The sequence below is a fragment of the Rhipicephalus sanguineus genome, chromosome 3 (assembly GCF_013339695.2).
Source record: "Rhipicephalus sanguineus isolate Rsan-2018 chromosome 3, BIME_Rsan_1.4, whole genome shotgun sequence".
Classification (NCBI taxonomy): Eukaryota; Metazoa; Arthropoda; class Arachnida; order Ixodida; family Ixodidae; genus Rhipicephalus; species Rhipicephalus sanguineus.
Genome location: NC_051178.1, coordinates 127998487 through 128015754, shown reverse-complemented (window position 1 = coordinate 128015754; position 17268 = coordinate 127998487). Strand labels below are relative to the sequence as shown.

The 17268-nt window shown below is 46.4% G+C and overlaps 1 protein-coding gene across 1 annotated transcript; it reads right to left on the bottom strand.

The window, feature by feature from the left end:
* Positions 1-595: 595 nt before the first annotated feature.
* On the bottom strand, positions 596-15649 carry LOC119387122 (hemicentin-2). The gene is made up of 8 exons (XM_037654431.2): positions 15381-15649; positions 14339-14483; positions 12535-12828; positions 11614-11901; positions 6816-7127; positions 5480-5623; positions 4567-4594; positions 596-3975 (listed from the first exon to the last, which is right to left on the bottom strand). The coding sequence occupies exons 1-8, from the start codon at positions 15519-15521 to the stop codon at positions 3795-3797; spliced, it is 1533 nt and encodes a 510-aa protein (XP_037510359.1). The 5' UTR covers positions 15522-15649; the 3' UTR covers positions 596-3794.
* Positions 15650-17268: the final 1619 nt, after the last annotated feature.

Below are 17268 nucleotides of genomic sequence, written 5' to 3'. Positions count from 1 at the left end.
AAAAAAAGCTATAGCGAAATCTCCTCTCAAACAACGCGTGATCTTTCGGGGTGCACTTTTGCTTGCATTCACAAACGAAACTTAACGGCGAGCATCGTATAAATAAGGAAGAACCGTAAAGACAAACTGTAGATTCGCGCAATCAGGGTTCGTACATACAAGGGGCGGTGTCAGCGCGCGTTCATCGAATTCAGCACCTCCAATCACACGCGAGAGCGAAAGAAGAGCGAGAGGAGAAAACAATGTTTGTGCCCTTGGCACGCGCAGCATTGCGGTGTTCTTCATCGGTACGCGTCGAGGAGAGGAGTTGTACGTAGAATAGCGATGCCAACCAAATACCGACCTGTCAAAGGCAGGTCACGTGGAGTCGGAGTTATGTAGCCGAACAGCGATGTATTTCTCTTGTCACGAGAGCCAGTGCATAGGTCACCGTCATGATCACGTTTGCAATAAGCACTTGCAGTTCCCCCGTGAACAATCGCCTCCTTTTCTCCTCACCCGCTCTTTTCCCTCTCTCGTGTCATAGTACCGACGTAATTCAAAACACGCTGTCGGCGCATGCAAAATAACTGAAACACACAAAATGGTAATCTCCTTTAACTCGTACGTTTATTAACACTTCAACCTGATTGTGTCGATGCATCATTTCCCTTTTCACGCCTCCCTTCGCGAGGGCGCATTGGACTGTTGCGGTGCACAAGCTCCTTCTTCCTGAGTAACACAGCAAAATGCAGCCCCTTCGACAGTCAAAACGAACGCGGTGGTAGATGTAAGTGTTTGTGGCAACACCAGTTGAACCGCTCTCGCTTTGAGAAATAAGTACAGCACATGAAATAGAACAGAAAAAGAAACAACCACGCGGTGTTCTTTTATCACGTACTGAGCAATGCGTCTAGAGCGAGATGGAAAGCTTTTCATCCTCAGAAACTATAAGAACGCGTACGTGACGCGGCTCGATACTTACGAAACAATTTATCTCACATACAAGCGATACCACATGCGTCACATTGCAGAAGAAGAAGAAAAAAAAAGAAATGTTGGGAGAAGGCAACGAGAGGATCTTTATAGAAAGCTCGAAGTTTGAAGCACACAGACACGCACACAGAGATGTGTACACTTATATGTATATAGATATCTATAAGTATTTATATTTATATAGACGCGTTTTTCTTTTACATTTTTTGAAGTTCATCGCACTCACCATAAATACGACACTGTAATTGTCATGAAATGAAGCAATTTCGATGAAGAGGCCGCGATGAGCGTTGCACGTGGTATAAAATATAGATTGTTGTATGTACACACGCGTGTATGGAGCATACAGCTTTGCGGTCGAAAGAACTGACGTACGTACGTAACAGTAGCCGCCGCCATTAAAGTGCAGTTCGCCTTTTCTACCTTCCCGAACAGTATTTATGTTGTCGTCTAGAATAGCCGAGGACCTCGACTCGTAAAAGTTGCGCCCATTCATATGCTCATGTAATGCTCTTCACTCGTTAAAGTGAGCGACGGATGCACAGACGGGAGCCTAGCACATCTGTACGGACCGAAACGCTGCCATCTGACGACCACTTAAAGAGCTGCCATTCAACTTCGACGGTATGTTAGATTCCTCTCGAAGGTGTACCATGAGTTACGCGACCGCTAGAGCAGCAATTAAAGCGTTATCACAAGAACAACTGTCCTGGAATGGACAATGGTGAATTTTTTTTTCACGTTTGGTTCGGTTAAGTCTTTCTAATTACAAACTGGAGTTAACCGGATGGAATAGGCTGCTTAAAATGCTTTGGCTCATACTGCGGAGGTAACGTATGTGATGTGAAGAATATCCGACGCAGCCAACGTAGTCTTCTGATACACTATCAGCATCGGACACGGCGCAACGGAACGCTCTGCGCTTTAACCGGGACTGTCATGGTAGCCTAATATAATGTGTCACAACTGAAATGCTGTTCACACGAACACGTTGAAGGAAAATGACACAAATACTAATAATGTTCAAGTTGAGGCATACACGTTTGGGGCCCCTCTGTACACACTTACATTAAGCTAAACTTACCGGCAACTCAGCGGTGGTCTGTCAAAATAGTGCCTTTCTAAGTCGATGACCGCAATCAACGGAGAAATGCGGCATTTGAGCGAGGTCCTCCGGATTCCGCGTAATCCTTCCCTGCATTCGAGACGACTGCGTTTCGAGGGTCATTCGTTCAGACAACTTCAATGAGGTGGAGCTTGGAATGAACGGTGTAGAGGCCGCCTTCACGATGTTCACGAGGACGGAAAGCCTGCTCGTCACGCGCAAGACAACATAGATCCCGCACAGCCTCATAAGAATTTTCTTCATCGCGTGCTTTCTTTTCCGTGAGCTCTGGCTCGTAAACGGTACGTCCAGAAAGATACCCGGACTGAGCTAAACCTTGAGAACTACTCTAGGCGTTTATTCAAAATATCCTCGAGTGACCACGCACGCAGTCTCCGTCTTCTATATCTGCAGCAGTGGCTCGCGGGGCTGTTCCCGCGCTTTCTTCTGCCCGCTGATGTATTAGCTATTCCGCGCAGTATGAGCCATGCTTCACATACAACCTTTTGAATGTAATCTCACCGTCAGAGCGCGAAGGTCGCAAGGGATGGCTAGTATCATTCCCTCGATTCCCTCAGTTCTTACTCCCGACGAGCTCACGAGCGCTTATTTTTTTACCTGGAACCGTTTAACAGGCGTGCTTGCGATTCTGCGGAACGTCATTCTTCCCACAGTGCGCTGAGTGTGAGAAGAGACTGCTAGCACCTCGCGACACTTCGCCGTTAAATTTCTTAGCGCGTCGGATGAAATAATGCGAGCGAGTGCTACGGAGAAAAAAAAAAGGGTGACCACACTACAAGTATTTCATAGACACGGTAGGGATGAATAGAATAGGAGGTTGTGCCCGCACGCATCACAAGAGATCCTTAAATGCCTATAGAACGAGCACGACTGAACGTTCTCTCCGCAAAGCTCAAGTACATGAGTGTCTTTGAGTGTTTTTTTTTAGGACGTATATCGTAAGGTGAGTATATTATTTTGTTCTCCAGTCGCACGGTGTACTTACACCAGTGTACGCGCGTTCTAGTCCTCGACACAGCACCTGTTGTTCATGATCACTTCCGTGTTTTTTTTTTTCTTTTGGCATCGTGGCAGTCCAACCGCGCACACCTGACACAAAGTCAGCTTCGTTCGTAGTCTTTCTTCCCAGTACACGGGGGCTCTGGCAAAAACATTTGTATAGTCACTATGGCTAGCGCAGGAATAACCTGCAGTTCACACACATCACTGACGCACAAGTTTAAAGAAGGGCCGTGGCACAACCGGGGCATCGTAAGAGTTTCCAGCGACTCCTTCTTTTCTGCCACCGTGGTCACGCACTCGAGAAGAAATGCCAGTAGTTGACGCTCGCATTCTGTCGCTGAACTTTCTCCAAGGCGACAACGATAGACCGAAGTTGAACGTTTTTTTCGAGATCCCACGTTATCTTCAGGACTGCAGGCCGTAAAAGCAGCGACGGGACCATTATCTTCCGACGCGGGGTTTCAGTCGCGGCGGTCAAGGTCCACTCACGGTGCCACCCCTCATGAATGACTAGGTATCGTTAACACTTCCTCCCCCGTGAGTCCTCGAGTCAACCGGTCAGCTCACACGTCTCTCTACGAGACTCATCTCTTCACGAATTGTCGCTGTATTCCTGCGAAGTAGCACCGCCGCCGAAGGTAGTCATGCGCGGGACCTCCTTTCCGCTGCTCGCGGAGAGCACGTCCGGATATCAGAAGTCCACGATCTTCTGGCGGCAGAAGTACGGGGTGTGGTTGTTCACGTTGGTGATGTAGTCGGCGTGGAATGGCGGCTTGGTCGGCGACGTTTCCAGCACGGTCGGACGGAGGTCGTCACCCTCGACGCAGGTGAAAGTGGTCATGTTAACCGGTCCGTCGCAAGGTCGAGGGGATCTGCGGACGCAAGAACAGAAAGAAGTGGGAACAACTCGTACTTAGTGCACTTAAAACAGGCTGCTCTTTATTCGTGTGCCACAACATGCTAATCAAATGAAGAAGCGGAAAGAAACACTAGCCGGCGCGATAATACCGCAGAAAACAGTTACTGTTCACATAGGCATTGGTGCATACCCGACACATAATTTCAAGAAAGGGAAGTCTCTTCTGACATTATGTTTTAGAGGATTCGCAGAAGGAGTTGCGCTAGGTACAACGCGACAATGAAGGAAAACTGAAGTGGGAGGATCATGAAGGGGAACCACAGAACAACCTTCCTCGCTACACAGTCATCTTAACAGCCGAGCGCCTGTACAGTGAATTGGTGCAGCAGCATGAACTGCGTAACAAAGGATTCGTTATATACCTGCCATATCGCGAGTAAAGAAAAATAGCTGTTTAAAGAAGTATTTTCGAGGTTCGTAGGGGATCGATATAAAGACTGCGCATGATACTATACTACCTCTGAATATCAGAGTTGTGTTATAGTTAACTCTATATATTTTAGGTCAGTGAATTGAGGTATTGAAAAGATGAGCGACTACTTACGTTTTTCCGTTTTGCACAATTTTGTCACCTGGAAAAATGAAATCAGAAGGGTTATTTTAGGTTTACAAAAAACCACTGCTACGTGTAAACACCGCAGGTGTGAAGGGGATACATCAAGTAGAGAAAGAAAAATGTCTGACTAGTGAAGAATCTGGGGGAAAAGAGAAAAAAAGAAGTGGTACCGAAGTAATGCAGGGAAAAAGCTAAACAGCCACATGACTCACAACTGCGCATTCACATTTGCAATAGACCGCTGTGCCAGTGCACACACCATAGAGTTCGAATAGAAGTTTCTGTTATCGACTCATTTGAAGAAAAGATGCAATAGTCGCGATGTCCCAAACGATGCACTGATGTTTTCTTTTCCATTTCTTAACCTTTCCTTCTCCTGTTGTATCTATTCAGTCTAGGCTACATCTAGATATACTGCAACAATAGACAAAGAGTAGATCGGAGGATGCTACTAATATTAAAAGCCTTCGGGGTTAAGTTTGTCGAGACGTTTTTCTTGAGAAGGCTCAAACTACTATTGACACAGTCCCCTTTGTAACCAGTTTGTCTCCTCTCTTTATCGTCTGTCACGTTAACTCGACTATCGCAACGCATTGCATACTGAAGAAATGATGCCACGTTTCAGAAACATAAAACAAAATTTAGGATAATATTAGAACAAGCACGATTTTTAGAAATTGCCTACAGCATTAGCACACGTCTTCTGTATAATCTAGGTTACTCGAAGGGCGGACTTCCACACAAAGAAGGAAATCTAGATTCGCGGCAGACAAAATTATAAAGTTTCATTCATTCATTCATTCATTCATTCATTCATTCATTCATTCATTCATTCATTCATTCATTCATTCATTCATTCCCACGCACACAGACGCGCGCGCACACACGTGAATAAACGTACCAGTGTTGGCCTTCAAGCGCTGTCTCTTGGTCCGGCAGCGTGCCACAATGACGAGCAGAAAGAGGAAGAAGACGGCGGCGAAGGTGACTGCGATGAGGATGACGACGAGAGAGTTGCTCTGCTCGCAGCCGCTCCACTCTGCCCCTGCGAATACATAGAGAACACGGCGGTGTCATTCGTTTAGCACGCATATCGAAATTCACGACTGCCGAACAGCCATGCAGGTGCACATGGGCACACTCCTAAATGCGCACGCAGTAGCATGACGCGAGTGCCGTGCATGACAAATGAGCTAAAGCCGCCGATTACAATGGTTTTCATAATCAATCAATCAATCAATCAATCAATCAATCAATCAATCAATCAATCAATCAATCAATCAATCAATCAATCAATCAATCAATCAATCAATCAATTCTAAGTTTGTGAACCTTGAGGACAGCGCAGCAAAAGCTGAGAAACACAAGCGAAGCCCGTATTGCATCCTTGATTGCTCCTGCTTGTGGTCAGATCAATACAAAGTATAGGCATTTCTCCCCGCCCCGCGGTTCTAATCTTTCGATCTTTTCTCTCGCACAGACCTCAGAGACCACTAAACGGCAATCGATAGAAGAGGCGTATAAGACGGTGCTCTGGTTGTTCTTTTAACCTACTATTATTTTTACATCCTCTTATTTCCCCTACAAATCCGGAATGTGAAGTGACGGAAGAAAAATACGTAGCTTGAGCGCTCGCAGGCTACGCACTGTACGTAACGCTGCTCGTTAATAACAACTTGAAGTTACGCTGTTGCAACAAAGAGCAGCATGACGTTACTCATTGTTTCTTGGGAATAAAATATGCGTCGATCAGAACTATGCTACATCAGTTCCCGTAGTATTAACAAACAGAAGGCCGTTTGAGGATGCTTAAGGCTGACGAAGTGGGCTCGTGTTCACGAAAAAAAAACTTGCGTTAGAATTGTTCTAAAGAGAAAATTACAGTCAGTCCTCATTCTGTAATTCAAATTAACAAGGGTGATCAGCCAGTGGCATAGGACATGAACTAAAGAAACATTCTTTGGGCATTGTTTTAAAGAAGCAGTGTCAAGTTTCAAGTCCATTCTTTTTTTTTTCTCACTTTGGAACGTTATAAGATGCAAAAAATACACCTTTGGAAAAACACGTAGGTGTATGTACCATGATTTAATATTACTACGAGTTTTCTGATGTCCCCTGCTTTCGTCATTTTGTTTAGCGGCACTGCAAGGCCTCTTTCGATGATGCCCGTTAGCTTGCTACACTTATCAAAGTGAACAGAAGGAACAGTACGTTCTGTAATTTATTTGCTTACGCACCGTGCCGCGAAATGCCGTCCCAGTATCGGTCAGCTGCCTCGGCGCGCAGTAGAAATGGCTGCGAACGGCCCATCTCGTTGACAGCGTAGATTACGAGCACGTAGTTGAGTCCCGCGGGAAGGCCTTGCACCCAGAAGGCGGGTCTCTCGGCGCTCAGGTTGGCTAGCAGCCGGTGGCATGAGATGTCGTGCACTTCGAGGTTGTACAGCTGGCGAAGACCGCCGCCACCACTGGGGTCCTCTCGGCACTCGGCCAGGAGGGCATCCTCCGTCTGGTTGCTCAGCGTGCAGTTGTACGGGGTCTTCGGGGGACCTGGCGACGTGAGAGGAATAGAAAGAAGGCGAAGTCTTTAAAGGCCCACTAGAGCGAAACATCGAATAAATTTAGACAGATAAGTGATTATGGCGAAAGCGTTGGATGCCTCAACAAACGCGAAAATTGACCATTGGCGGCGTCGGCGTCAACACGAGTGATGGGAAAAAATCATCATCGCACGATGACGTCACCACATGATGTCATCATGGCGTCACAGATCACCGAATTTTGTGACGTCATCATGAAGTCACTTGATGACTTCATCACATGACATCATCGCTTCGTCAAAGGTGGGCCGATCACGGAGGCTGTCCAAAACCAAGCCAGGCGCAGAAAGCTTACAATGCCTCCGATCCCGGAGGCAGCAGAAAACCACGTTAGGTGCATAAACAGCTCGGAGGGGGCGGGGGAGGATCAATACATTGACTGAGAAAAAGATGGTTTTCGCCGTCGAGTCGTCTTAGGCGAATGAATAAGGGACCCTGCGAGTTGTTTGTTTCAGAACTCTGTTAGCGTTAATTCCGACGTCATAGTTTAATTATTAGAAGAGGAAATGAAGGTCGAAGTTGCATGTCTGAATTACGCGCCGAAAATTTAGGACGTCAACGTCAGTGCGACGTCACGAATTTCAAAGTCCTTTTGCGTATTTTGCCGCATTGGTTCAACGAAATTTTCTGAAACTTGCTGTGTTAAGACTTTGCGTCCCTTAGAAAACGACGCGAATTCCTTTTAGCGAGAAACGATTACGTCGGCCCTAGCAGACGCCGTCAAATTCTATGACGTCACGGCGAGCTGGTGCGGGAACTTAAAGGTGGGGGCGCCACCTGCATTCTCTCTTTGCGCATTTTCTCACTTATCAAGCGCCTTCTTGCTATAAGAGTGGCACTTTCGGTATTGTAAAATGGTAATTTACTAATGCAAGAAAAAAACGTTTTTCTCTTTAGTGTCCCTTTAACTAAAGAAGCACTCGGATGACTATCGTGTGGTGGGGGAGAAGTGGTTAGTGTTAAGAAAGAAAGTGAGGCGCTGTTTCCCGCAGCCTGTAAGGGAACACAGGGAAGGCATCAGAGGAATACCAGAGTAGAAGGGAGGGGATGCACGAGTTTCAAACCTACGTGCGGAGCTGGCGTCGGCACATCTGTAACCTCAATCGACCAAGCCACGGAGGCTATAGAAGAAGTTAGTAGAAAGATGATAAAGAGAGGGGGGTTACCTTAGTCACAGAGAGTCACGTGCAACACCGTACCTCAGTTCATACAATATAGAGATGCGAGTCATGGTGAAATTAAAGAAACTCTTATTCAAATTATTTTAGAGCAGCATCACGCTGAATCTTTTTACCGGCTGCCACCGCAAGTGTCAAAAGAAAGAAAGAAAGAAAGAAAGAAAGAAAGAAAGAAAGAAAGAAAGAAAGAAAGAAAGAAAGAAAGAAAGAAAGAAAGAAAGAAAGAAAGAAAGAAAGAAAGAAAGAAAGAAAGAAAGAAAGAAAGAAAGAAAGAAAGAAAGATGAAGTGTTATGTTAGGTTACGGCAACTCTCTATCACTGAAACTCCGTGAGCACTTTTTCGACGAGGCTCCTCGTAATCTGCAGATGAGCGTCGCGCTCACGGACCGCCGGTAATTGATGGCTGAGCTCAGAGCGTCGGCGTCGGGTGGAGGCGGCATGGCGCGCAGCGGTCTGGTTTACAAAAATGATGAAGAACGCTGGCTTTCCTTCGAGGAGGAGACGTTTAATGGCGGTTCAGCTTCCGCGCGTATCGGAAACCCCAATCGAATAAACGAGAACCCCCCCCCCCCCCCCCCCCCCCCTCCGCAAATGAAAGAAAAATGGGCACTTCATTACGCGAACGAAACATGAAGAGAAAGCGTTTCAAGGTTGGACTGCAAACAACCACTGAAAGCAGGGACCTTTAATTGCGAACAGCGAAAAGACCAATGACAAAGAGAGACGCCGTACAAATAATGCAACTCCATTAAGAACCAACGGACGGTTATTTCGTAAAAAAAGGCGCCGACAAAACAAAACAACGCCTACATACGTCAGCCAGCACGGAAAAAGAATGCGATGCGCAGAATTGCGGAATGCGTCACTTTCCATTTCCCTTTTTTTTTTTTTCGTCGCCCTCCCCGCAGGCAACCCGTTATTGAGGCGTGAGGCGATAGCAAACGAAACGACTGTCATTTATCTAGCTGTTTCGTCTCTCTTCCTTTTTTCCTCGAGTGACATTGAGCGATGGTGCGGCGAGTTTACTTACGACGAGAAGGCATTTATACCGCGGCTTCCCACTATATAGTTACGACTGGTACGAGTGTTTATTGCAGTAGTCAGTGAATGAGACGAAATACTTATGAGAGGTTACGATGGTTTTACAACGGTTAGCGGCCAAAACACACGAGAATTGAATTAACGACACTGCGACGGAGTACACTGAAACGAATCAATAGAATGAACTTAACAGGCGTTTGCTGGGTGCGGGGTAGTTTATCGCCGGCATGAAGGTTGGAAAGAGAATGGAAGGGCGTGTGCTTGTATACACTGTGTCGTGCTTTAAACGCCACTCTCCTTTGCGGCTGTTTTCTCCTTCCTTCCGGCTTGTTTTTCACCGCATTGCACACTGGAAAATTTGCGTAGCCGGAGAATATAAAGAAAACAAAGATTGAACTCGCACGAGCCACGCGTGAGAACCAAACGAGGAGCGTGCGCCGAGCTATAACACATTACATTCCAACCTCTCGTACACTTTTTTTTTTCATTCCGATAATGACTTCCCTTGAGTCATACGCCTGGGTGTTTATATGTGTGTAATATGCGTGCTGCAAGCCCTGTGTTGTGTATGAATTGAGCAAATACTTCTCCTACGTGATCCTTTCCGCACACTTCGGCTTACCTGCTCGAAATCCTTACATATACGGCTATCTCCAATAACGTAGTAACAAGCGCATATGCAGATACATCTTCGTACATTAGTCCGTAGAGCAAACACAATTCTTTCTTTTGCGGAGCACCCGTTCTCGTGGCTATGCTTTCAAGCTCAGTGAACTGTCTATCTTATCGTGACGAAGATGACGAGCAAAAGAGTTTAAGAAGAAAAAAAAAACAGCGTAGTGCACGCAACGTGACTACGTCGAACCGCCAAGCTAAGTACTCGGGTGGGAAAGTCGATGATCCGCTAAAAGCAGTCCGCTGTTTGAGGTCAGGCTCTCCACGCTGTCTCGACGCTGTCTCGATCGACATACAAGCACACGAGCGCGTGCACGCGTTTAGATGCATGCCCATATCTCTCACTCTTTCTTTCGTATCCCCATACGTCATGCCCTCCTGCTTGCTCGGACAAGCTCCCAGTGCGGATGTGGATACCCACGCAGCGCAAACTTTGAGCCGCTGTTTTGCCCTTACACAGAAGAATGACATGTGCCGTCTCGCATATCGCGCCCACACAGTCCGTACACACACACGTGCGTACGTGTGAGTCTCAACAAACGGAGTCACAGATGAAAGTGTCCTAAGGCAGTGAACCGTGAATCATCCATTACCTCACATGTAAAAAGATGAACGAAAACTGCAGACGTCGTTAAAACAAGAAAATGAGACAAGAAATGACTAAAGAGACAGCATCCTGGCTCAGGGAGGAAGGAACGGGAGAGAGAGAGGAAAGGCAGGGATGTTAGCCAGTCTAGAAAAGCTGGTTTACTAACCCACGCTGGGGAAAGGGATGGAGGAGTTTGAAAGTTTGACGTAAAGAGAAAAAGGGAGAGGGACAGCACACACACACACAAAGTCACACTCTTCGCAGTCGCAATATATAGCTATTGGTCTATAACCACTGGTGCAAAGCCTTCATCTGCGATTACTTCTTAGGAAATTATAAAATGGTTACTCAGAAAGGTAGCAGTACATCACCATATCATATCATCATGACGTCGTATGTCGCCTAAATTTTTGACGTCACCATGATGTCATCAAATGACATCGTCGCTTGGTCAAAGGTGGGCCGATCACGGAGGCAGTGCAAAACCAGGTGAGGTGTGGAAAGCGTGCAATGCCTCCGATCCTGGAGGCAGTGTAAAACCACGTTAGGTGCATAAAGCTTTCGGAGGGGGGCAGGGGGCAGCAATACATCGACTGAGGAGAAAAAGTAGATGGCTTTCGCCTTCGAGTCGTCTTAGGCGAATGCATAAGGAACCCTGTCAGTTTTTCTTGTTTTTCTTGCTTATTGTTTGCTTATGTAAACAAAACATGAACCTGTTCGAAATGCTTCGAACCAGCTTTCTTATTTTTTTTTAAATTTAAATATGAGAACATGGGAAGCTTTCACTGCATAGTTTAGCTGGTGCTGAACCGTTTCGGCTGAACCTGCCCAAAAAACGGGAAGAAAAGAGAAAAAAACGTTTCGATTCGGCCGGCTCTAACGAAAACCAGCGCCTCAATTTAGGCGATAGCTTTTGCTTTCACCTAGATTACGCAAGAGAGTCATGCTCTCACCTATGGGCACGATCTGGAAACGGCAGGGCTCTTTCTGTCGACCTATCTTGTTGGTGGCCCAGCACAGGAGCGTGCCGTAGTCTGCCTTGTCGCGCGGCACGTACGACGCCACGCTGCGGCTGCCCTCGGAAACGAAAGTCTGAAGCTCGTGGTTGCGCAGACTGCCGTTGAAAGCCCACTGGAAGCTGACGGCCGATGGGTGCGCGTCCACGTCGCATGAAACCTGCAGCATTTCGTGGGCCGCAGCCGGGTAGACAATCCGCTGACGAATGGAGCACACTGGAGAGTCTGTGAGAAATAAGAAAAAAAAAAAGCATAGTGGAAAACAAGGGTAGGACAGCTGCGAACACAGGTACTGGCTGATGATAGATGACTACGGAAATCGCGTAGGGTGAGGCCATTTTGAGTTAAGTCAGCAATTTTTAAAGTTGATGATGAGACACTCACAGGTCAAACTCGCAAAGCTTATCGTGCGTGAGTGACCCTTGTGATTGGCCAGCCGGCTTAGGTAATGTGTCCTCTACGGAAATTGGCTGGAACCTCCTTAACGCACAACTAAATTTCTGAATGCAGGGCTAGGCTTTCTTTTAATCGGCATGACAGTAGAGTGATTTTCTTGTTCAGTTACTGCTTCATCCTATTATGTTTGTTGAGAATCGAGGATTAAGATAAGGAAATTAGTGAAAAGGTAAATTGGGCTGGCCTGCCAGCTTGTTTGAATATTTCTTGACCGTATCTGGCTATTGTATTTGCCAACCGGAATATGGTAACTTCTCACAAAAGGAGCGCCTTGGTAATCTTTTCAGTTACGCTATACATATTTAGAGGTTGATTAAATCATTCTAATATGTCATTGGCTTCGTTTTATTTTATAAACGGGAAGGAAAACGATAACGATGCAATAGAAGTGTGCACACTTACATTGGACCTTTAGATGTAGCTCGTTGCTGACCGACTCGCCCTCGGTGTTGATGGCGACGCATGTATAGCGGCCCGCGTTCAGACGCTGAATGGCCTGAAACACGAGCGACTGGTTGCTCGTGATCACCTTGGCGGCTGGGTCCGAGTGGACGTCCTGGCTGCCTTCGAAGCGCCACACCACTTCGCTCACGCGTGGATTGGCGTCGATGCTGCACTCCAGGTACACGTCTTGCCCCTCGAAGATCTCCTCTAGCCGCAGCCGTTTTCCCAGCTGAAGCGTCACCAAGGGTTTGTCTGTGACAGGCCGAACAAAGACAGAGAAAGATAAAAAAAAACGTTTTTAAAAGGGTGCGGAAATGTTTGTCTCACCTACTATCGTGAGCGATGTGAGCTCGAACACCCAAGTGATGTTTATTCAACGATTACTTGTAATGTACTGATATGAATGTGACGTGCTGAATTGCCAAATAAACCTTTCCACTTGAGCAATTAGTGTCATGAACACTTTTGCGCTTGCCAACTGCGTTTAGCCGCTATGACATTTAAAAGTTAATTTCACTGTTCCAGTTCACATTGTTCACGGTTGTAGATAGTACATACGTCTATAATTAAATGCGTAGCCACGGTTTGACACACCGGGCAGCGCTATGACATTTAAAAGTTAATTTCACTGTTCCAGTTCACATTGTTCAGGGTTGTAGATAGTACATACGTCTATAAATAAAGGCGTAGCCACGGTTTGACACACCGGGCAGCGCTATGACATTTAAAAGTTAATTTCACTGTTCCAGTTCACATTGTTCAGGGTTGTAGATAGTACATACGTCTATAATTAAATGCGTAGCCACGGTTTGACACACCGGGCAGCGCTATGACATTTAAAAGTTAATTTCACTGTTCCAGTTCACATTGTTCAGGGTTGTAGATAGTACATACGTCTATAAATAAAGGCGTAGCCACGGTTTGACACACCGGGCAGCGCTATGACATTTAAAAGTTAATTTCACTGTTCCAGTTCACATTGTTCAGGGTTGTAGATAGTACATACGTCTATAAATAAAGGCGTAGCCACGGTTTGACACACCGGGCAGCGCTATGACATTTAAAAGTTAATTTCACTGTTCCAGTTCACATTGTTCAGGGTTGTAGATAGTACATACGTCTATAAATAAAGGCGTAGCCACGGTTTGACACACCGGGCAGCGCTATGACATTTAAAAGTTAATTTCACTGTTCCAGTTCACATTGTTCACGGTTGTAGATAGTACATACGTCTATAAATAAAGGCGTAGCCACGGTTTGACACACCGGGCAGCGCTATGACATTTAAAAGTTAATTTCACTGTTCCAGTTCACATTGTTCAGGGTTGTAGATAGTACATACGTCTATAAATAAAGGCGTAGCCACGGTTTGACACACCGGGCAGGAGACTTCTCTCCACCATAACACTCCTAGCATACGAAGATGTCTGGCAACATATTCCTGTCTAGCCGCCTGCTCAGTCGCCAAACGAGGGGAGACGTCACGATAATGGCTGGCGCCTTGATAAATCTCGCCGCCGTTTATTATGCTCGTTCCTTTAGTATCAAGAAACTCTACCATGTGGTCCTTAATTCAACGCCTAATTTAGAATATTGGGAGTTGACGACATTGCTGAGCGTGCGCCCCTTCTGTGTCGGGATATCCGCTATGACGCTGAAAGCTATAGGCAGGTGAGTAGAACAATTCCTCCAGATTGCTTGGAATGCAATGGCGGGAGCAACATGCCATAATACGATTAAGGAAAACATTTTGTGCACTTACAGTGAACGTCAAGGCTGTACGACGCCTCGATGAAGCTTCCCACAATGTTCGGGTTTTCGGCGACACATCGAAGCCGCTTGCCGTTGTCCTCTCTCGTCGGGGTGTAGGTTACCACAGAGAAAACGCGATTTCCTATGGGCATCACCTGCGTGTTACAAGAGAACAAAGCAAGTGATAAAGTGCAGTGCACATTAAGTAATATATATATATATATATATATATATATATATATATATATATATATATATATATATATATATATATATATATGTGTGTGTGTGTGTGTGTGTGTGTGTGTGTGTGTGTGTGTGTGTGTGTGTGTGTGTGTGTGTGTGTGTGTGTGTGTGTGTGTGTGTGTGTGTGTGTGCCTTACCACTTAAGAATTACTTTATAAATATTGTCAAAGTGGAGCTGGGATAATTTGTGGTGGGTATTTCCCCTACTACATGTCAAAACTTACATTTCAGGCAGCTGAGTGTGCATTGCCGCAAATATATTACCAATGAATTGGTACATTCAACTCAGCCTTAAAAAGCGTCACGCGACTTGGTGTTTAAGTACCTGAAGACTTATTTCTCCAAGTCCAAGTGAACCACAAAACCGAGGTATACTTTCAACTTGTGGCTCCACAACTATACGTCAACGTGTCATTGCCACAATAAGACGGCCGAAATTGTTGCTCGACTCCTTGATACCGATTTAATAGGTTTAATTTGAGTCCACGTGAGCTATCGACACGGCGGCGATTACGTTTAATTTTAAGGATTGCGTAAATCTCTATATCCGCGGCAACAAAAATGTCCAAGTGAACACGAGTCCTGATTTATTGTGTGTCCGTTACCGGCGTGACCGTGCTTTATTGAAGTTGCAACTTAGGTTAAAATCTAACGCTCACAGTGAAGCCTGAGTGCTACGAATAGATGTTCTTTGTTCAGGTCAGCCAGGTAACTTTTTTTTTTTTTTGAGATCGGTTCAATAATAGGAATGTTGTAAAGACGAGAGAATGGCGTACAACAGAGCGAAGAGACAATAGTAAACGGACCTTGACGTGGTCGGCGGATATCTTGGCCTTTCCGCGCCACCAGGTGATCACAGGCGGTGGCCGTGATCCGGCGGCCTCACATTCGATTTCCGCCGGTAGTCCCGCCGCCAGCGGACGCTGCTTGGACCGAATACGCACCATGGATGGTTTCACTGTCAAAAGGAAAGAGTGGATGAGTTACACACTGCGGCCACCACATGCGCTTACGGGATATAAGTTAATAATCTCCCTGTTGCCTCTCAAGTTTCGCTTGTGGAAAGCTGAAGTAGTTTAAGTTGTGCACAGAGCAAGATTGCGATCGATAATAGAAAGAGCGGAAATTGCACCGAAGATAAGTGTATAGCTTTCTTGTGCGACGTGCGTCATGTTAACACGGCATTCATTAATCAAGTGTGAAGTGTCAGTCTTAACTCTACCATTCTGAGTGGTGTCACGGCACAATATGTGTTTTTTTTTTTGTCATTACCCAGGTACTCCTACCATACCCACGCACCCGCTGCCCGGCAGCATGTACGTATAAGGAATCGACGCCGCAGAAAACGTTAACGATGCTTCGCTTCGACGAAGCGTACACATACCACGGTAGAATTAGTTTTTTGCGTCAGGACTTCATCAAAGTTTTGCGTGCGCTTCAGTTGTACGGCTCAGTTGGAGACAGGTCCAGGTGGCCCTCAAAAAGTACACCACATCTACTGTGCGACGCTTTCCCTCCTTTAATTATTCACGCCAGCCTGCAGTCAACTTTTCCCTTTGCGCTTCAATCTAATTGACTCCCCCTGCAAACGACGCGCAATGTATCACCGAGTCAATGACACGCGACCGCCGTCTCTCCCTTTTGTTCGCCGCAACACCGCCTGCGACTCATTCAATTCGCCCGCTCTCTACCACGCCCCTCCCAACGCCCCCTATCCCCGGAGACCCCCGCGCACTTGTGTCTCAGTACGAACCAAAACGTCTGAGTCATTCCGTACAAACAGCGGCCCCACGCAAATCACACAGTCCTCCCCTTCCTGATCCAAAAACTCCTGTCGGGGGATCAAAGGCGGCTGCGGTGTAGGTTGAACACCGTGTGCAGTCGACATCTTGCGCAACGACGACCGCGTCGTGCTCGGTCGATCGCGGGTGCGTGCTCTCATTCAGGAGACACTCGAACCCACGCCCATGGCCGCGTGCACCGCTTTTGCTGTACGCCGGGACACCGCACCGCATCTTATTTTGATGCGATGCCTGACATAAACATTTGTCATTGCGAAAAGCCAAACATCGAAATTGAAACCCGGGTCGAAATCATTAGACGGCAACGTAGTTGGGATGCGCTAACCGAAGTCGCCGTAGTGTACCATAACACGAAGCCCATTACGCTGTGTGGTATACAACTACGGTCATATCATGAGAGGGACATTTTGCCTGCCCCATGAGGGCGTCGCCAGAGTTTGCCGCAAGCACGGTTTGCTTAGTATTTGAACTGGTGTACTAAGCAGGAAAACAGACTTTAATTTAGGCGTCACAAAACCCAAGATAAAAGAATTAAAAAGAATAGACGTAAACAAATACGCGAACCACCCCGCTAAGCTCTAGCGTATTGCAGCGCACAAAAACCAAACTGAGGCTACAGGTTTAATATCTGCATAAGAGACCATTGCTCCATTTTTATACTAAAAGAATAACTGAGTTTCAGTTGTACCCTCCGCTGCTCTAGCCTCTTTTCCCACAAAAATCACTGAGCAACGAAGCCGAGAGCGGTTTTCAGTTATGTGTGTAGGTTTGTACGCGTTCCAGAGTGCCGGTAATTTCCTGGCCTCACTCATAGTCTCCTACCTCATCCATATGAACGGAGAAATGATTGCTCCTCCGCTTTAAAGATTTGCATTCGCACGTTGCCCCCGCT

Coding starts and splice junctions, on each gene's coding strand:
- LOC119387122 (XM_037654431.2), bottom strand. CDS start 15,521: ATGGTGCGTATTCGGTCCAAGCAGCGTCCGCTGGCGGCGGGACTACCG. Junction 7,128..11,613: donor TTTCCAGATCGTGCCCATAG/GTGAGAGCATGA, acceptor TCACGTCGCCAG/GTCCCCCGAAGACCCCGTAC. Junction 4,595..5,479: donor GCGCTTGAAGGCCAACACTG/GTACGTTTATTC, acceptor TCATTTTTCCAG/GTGACAAAATTGTGCAAAAC.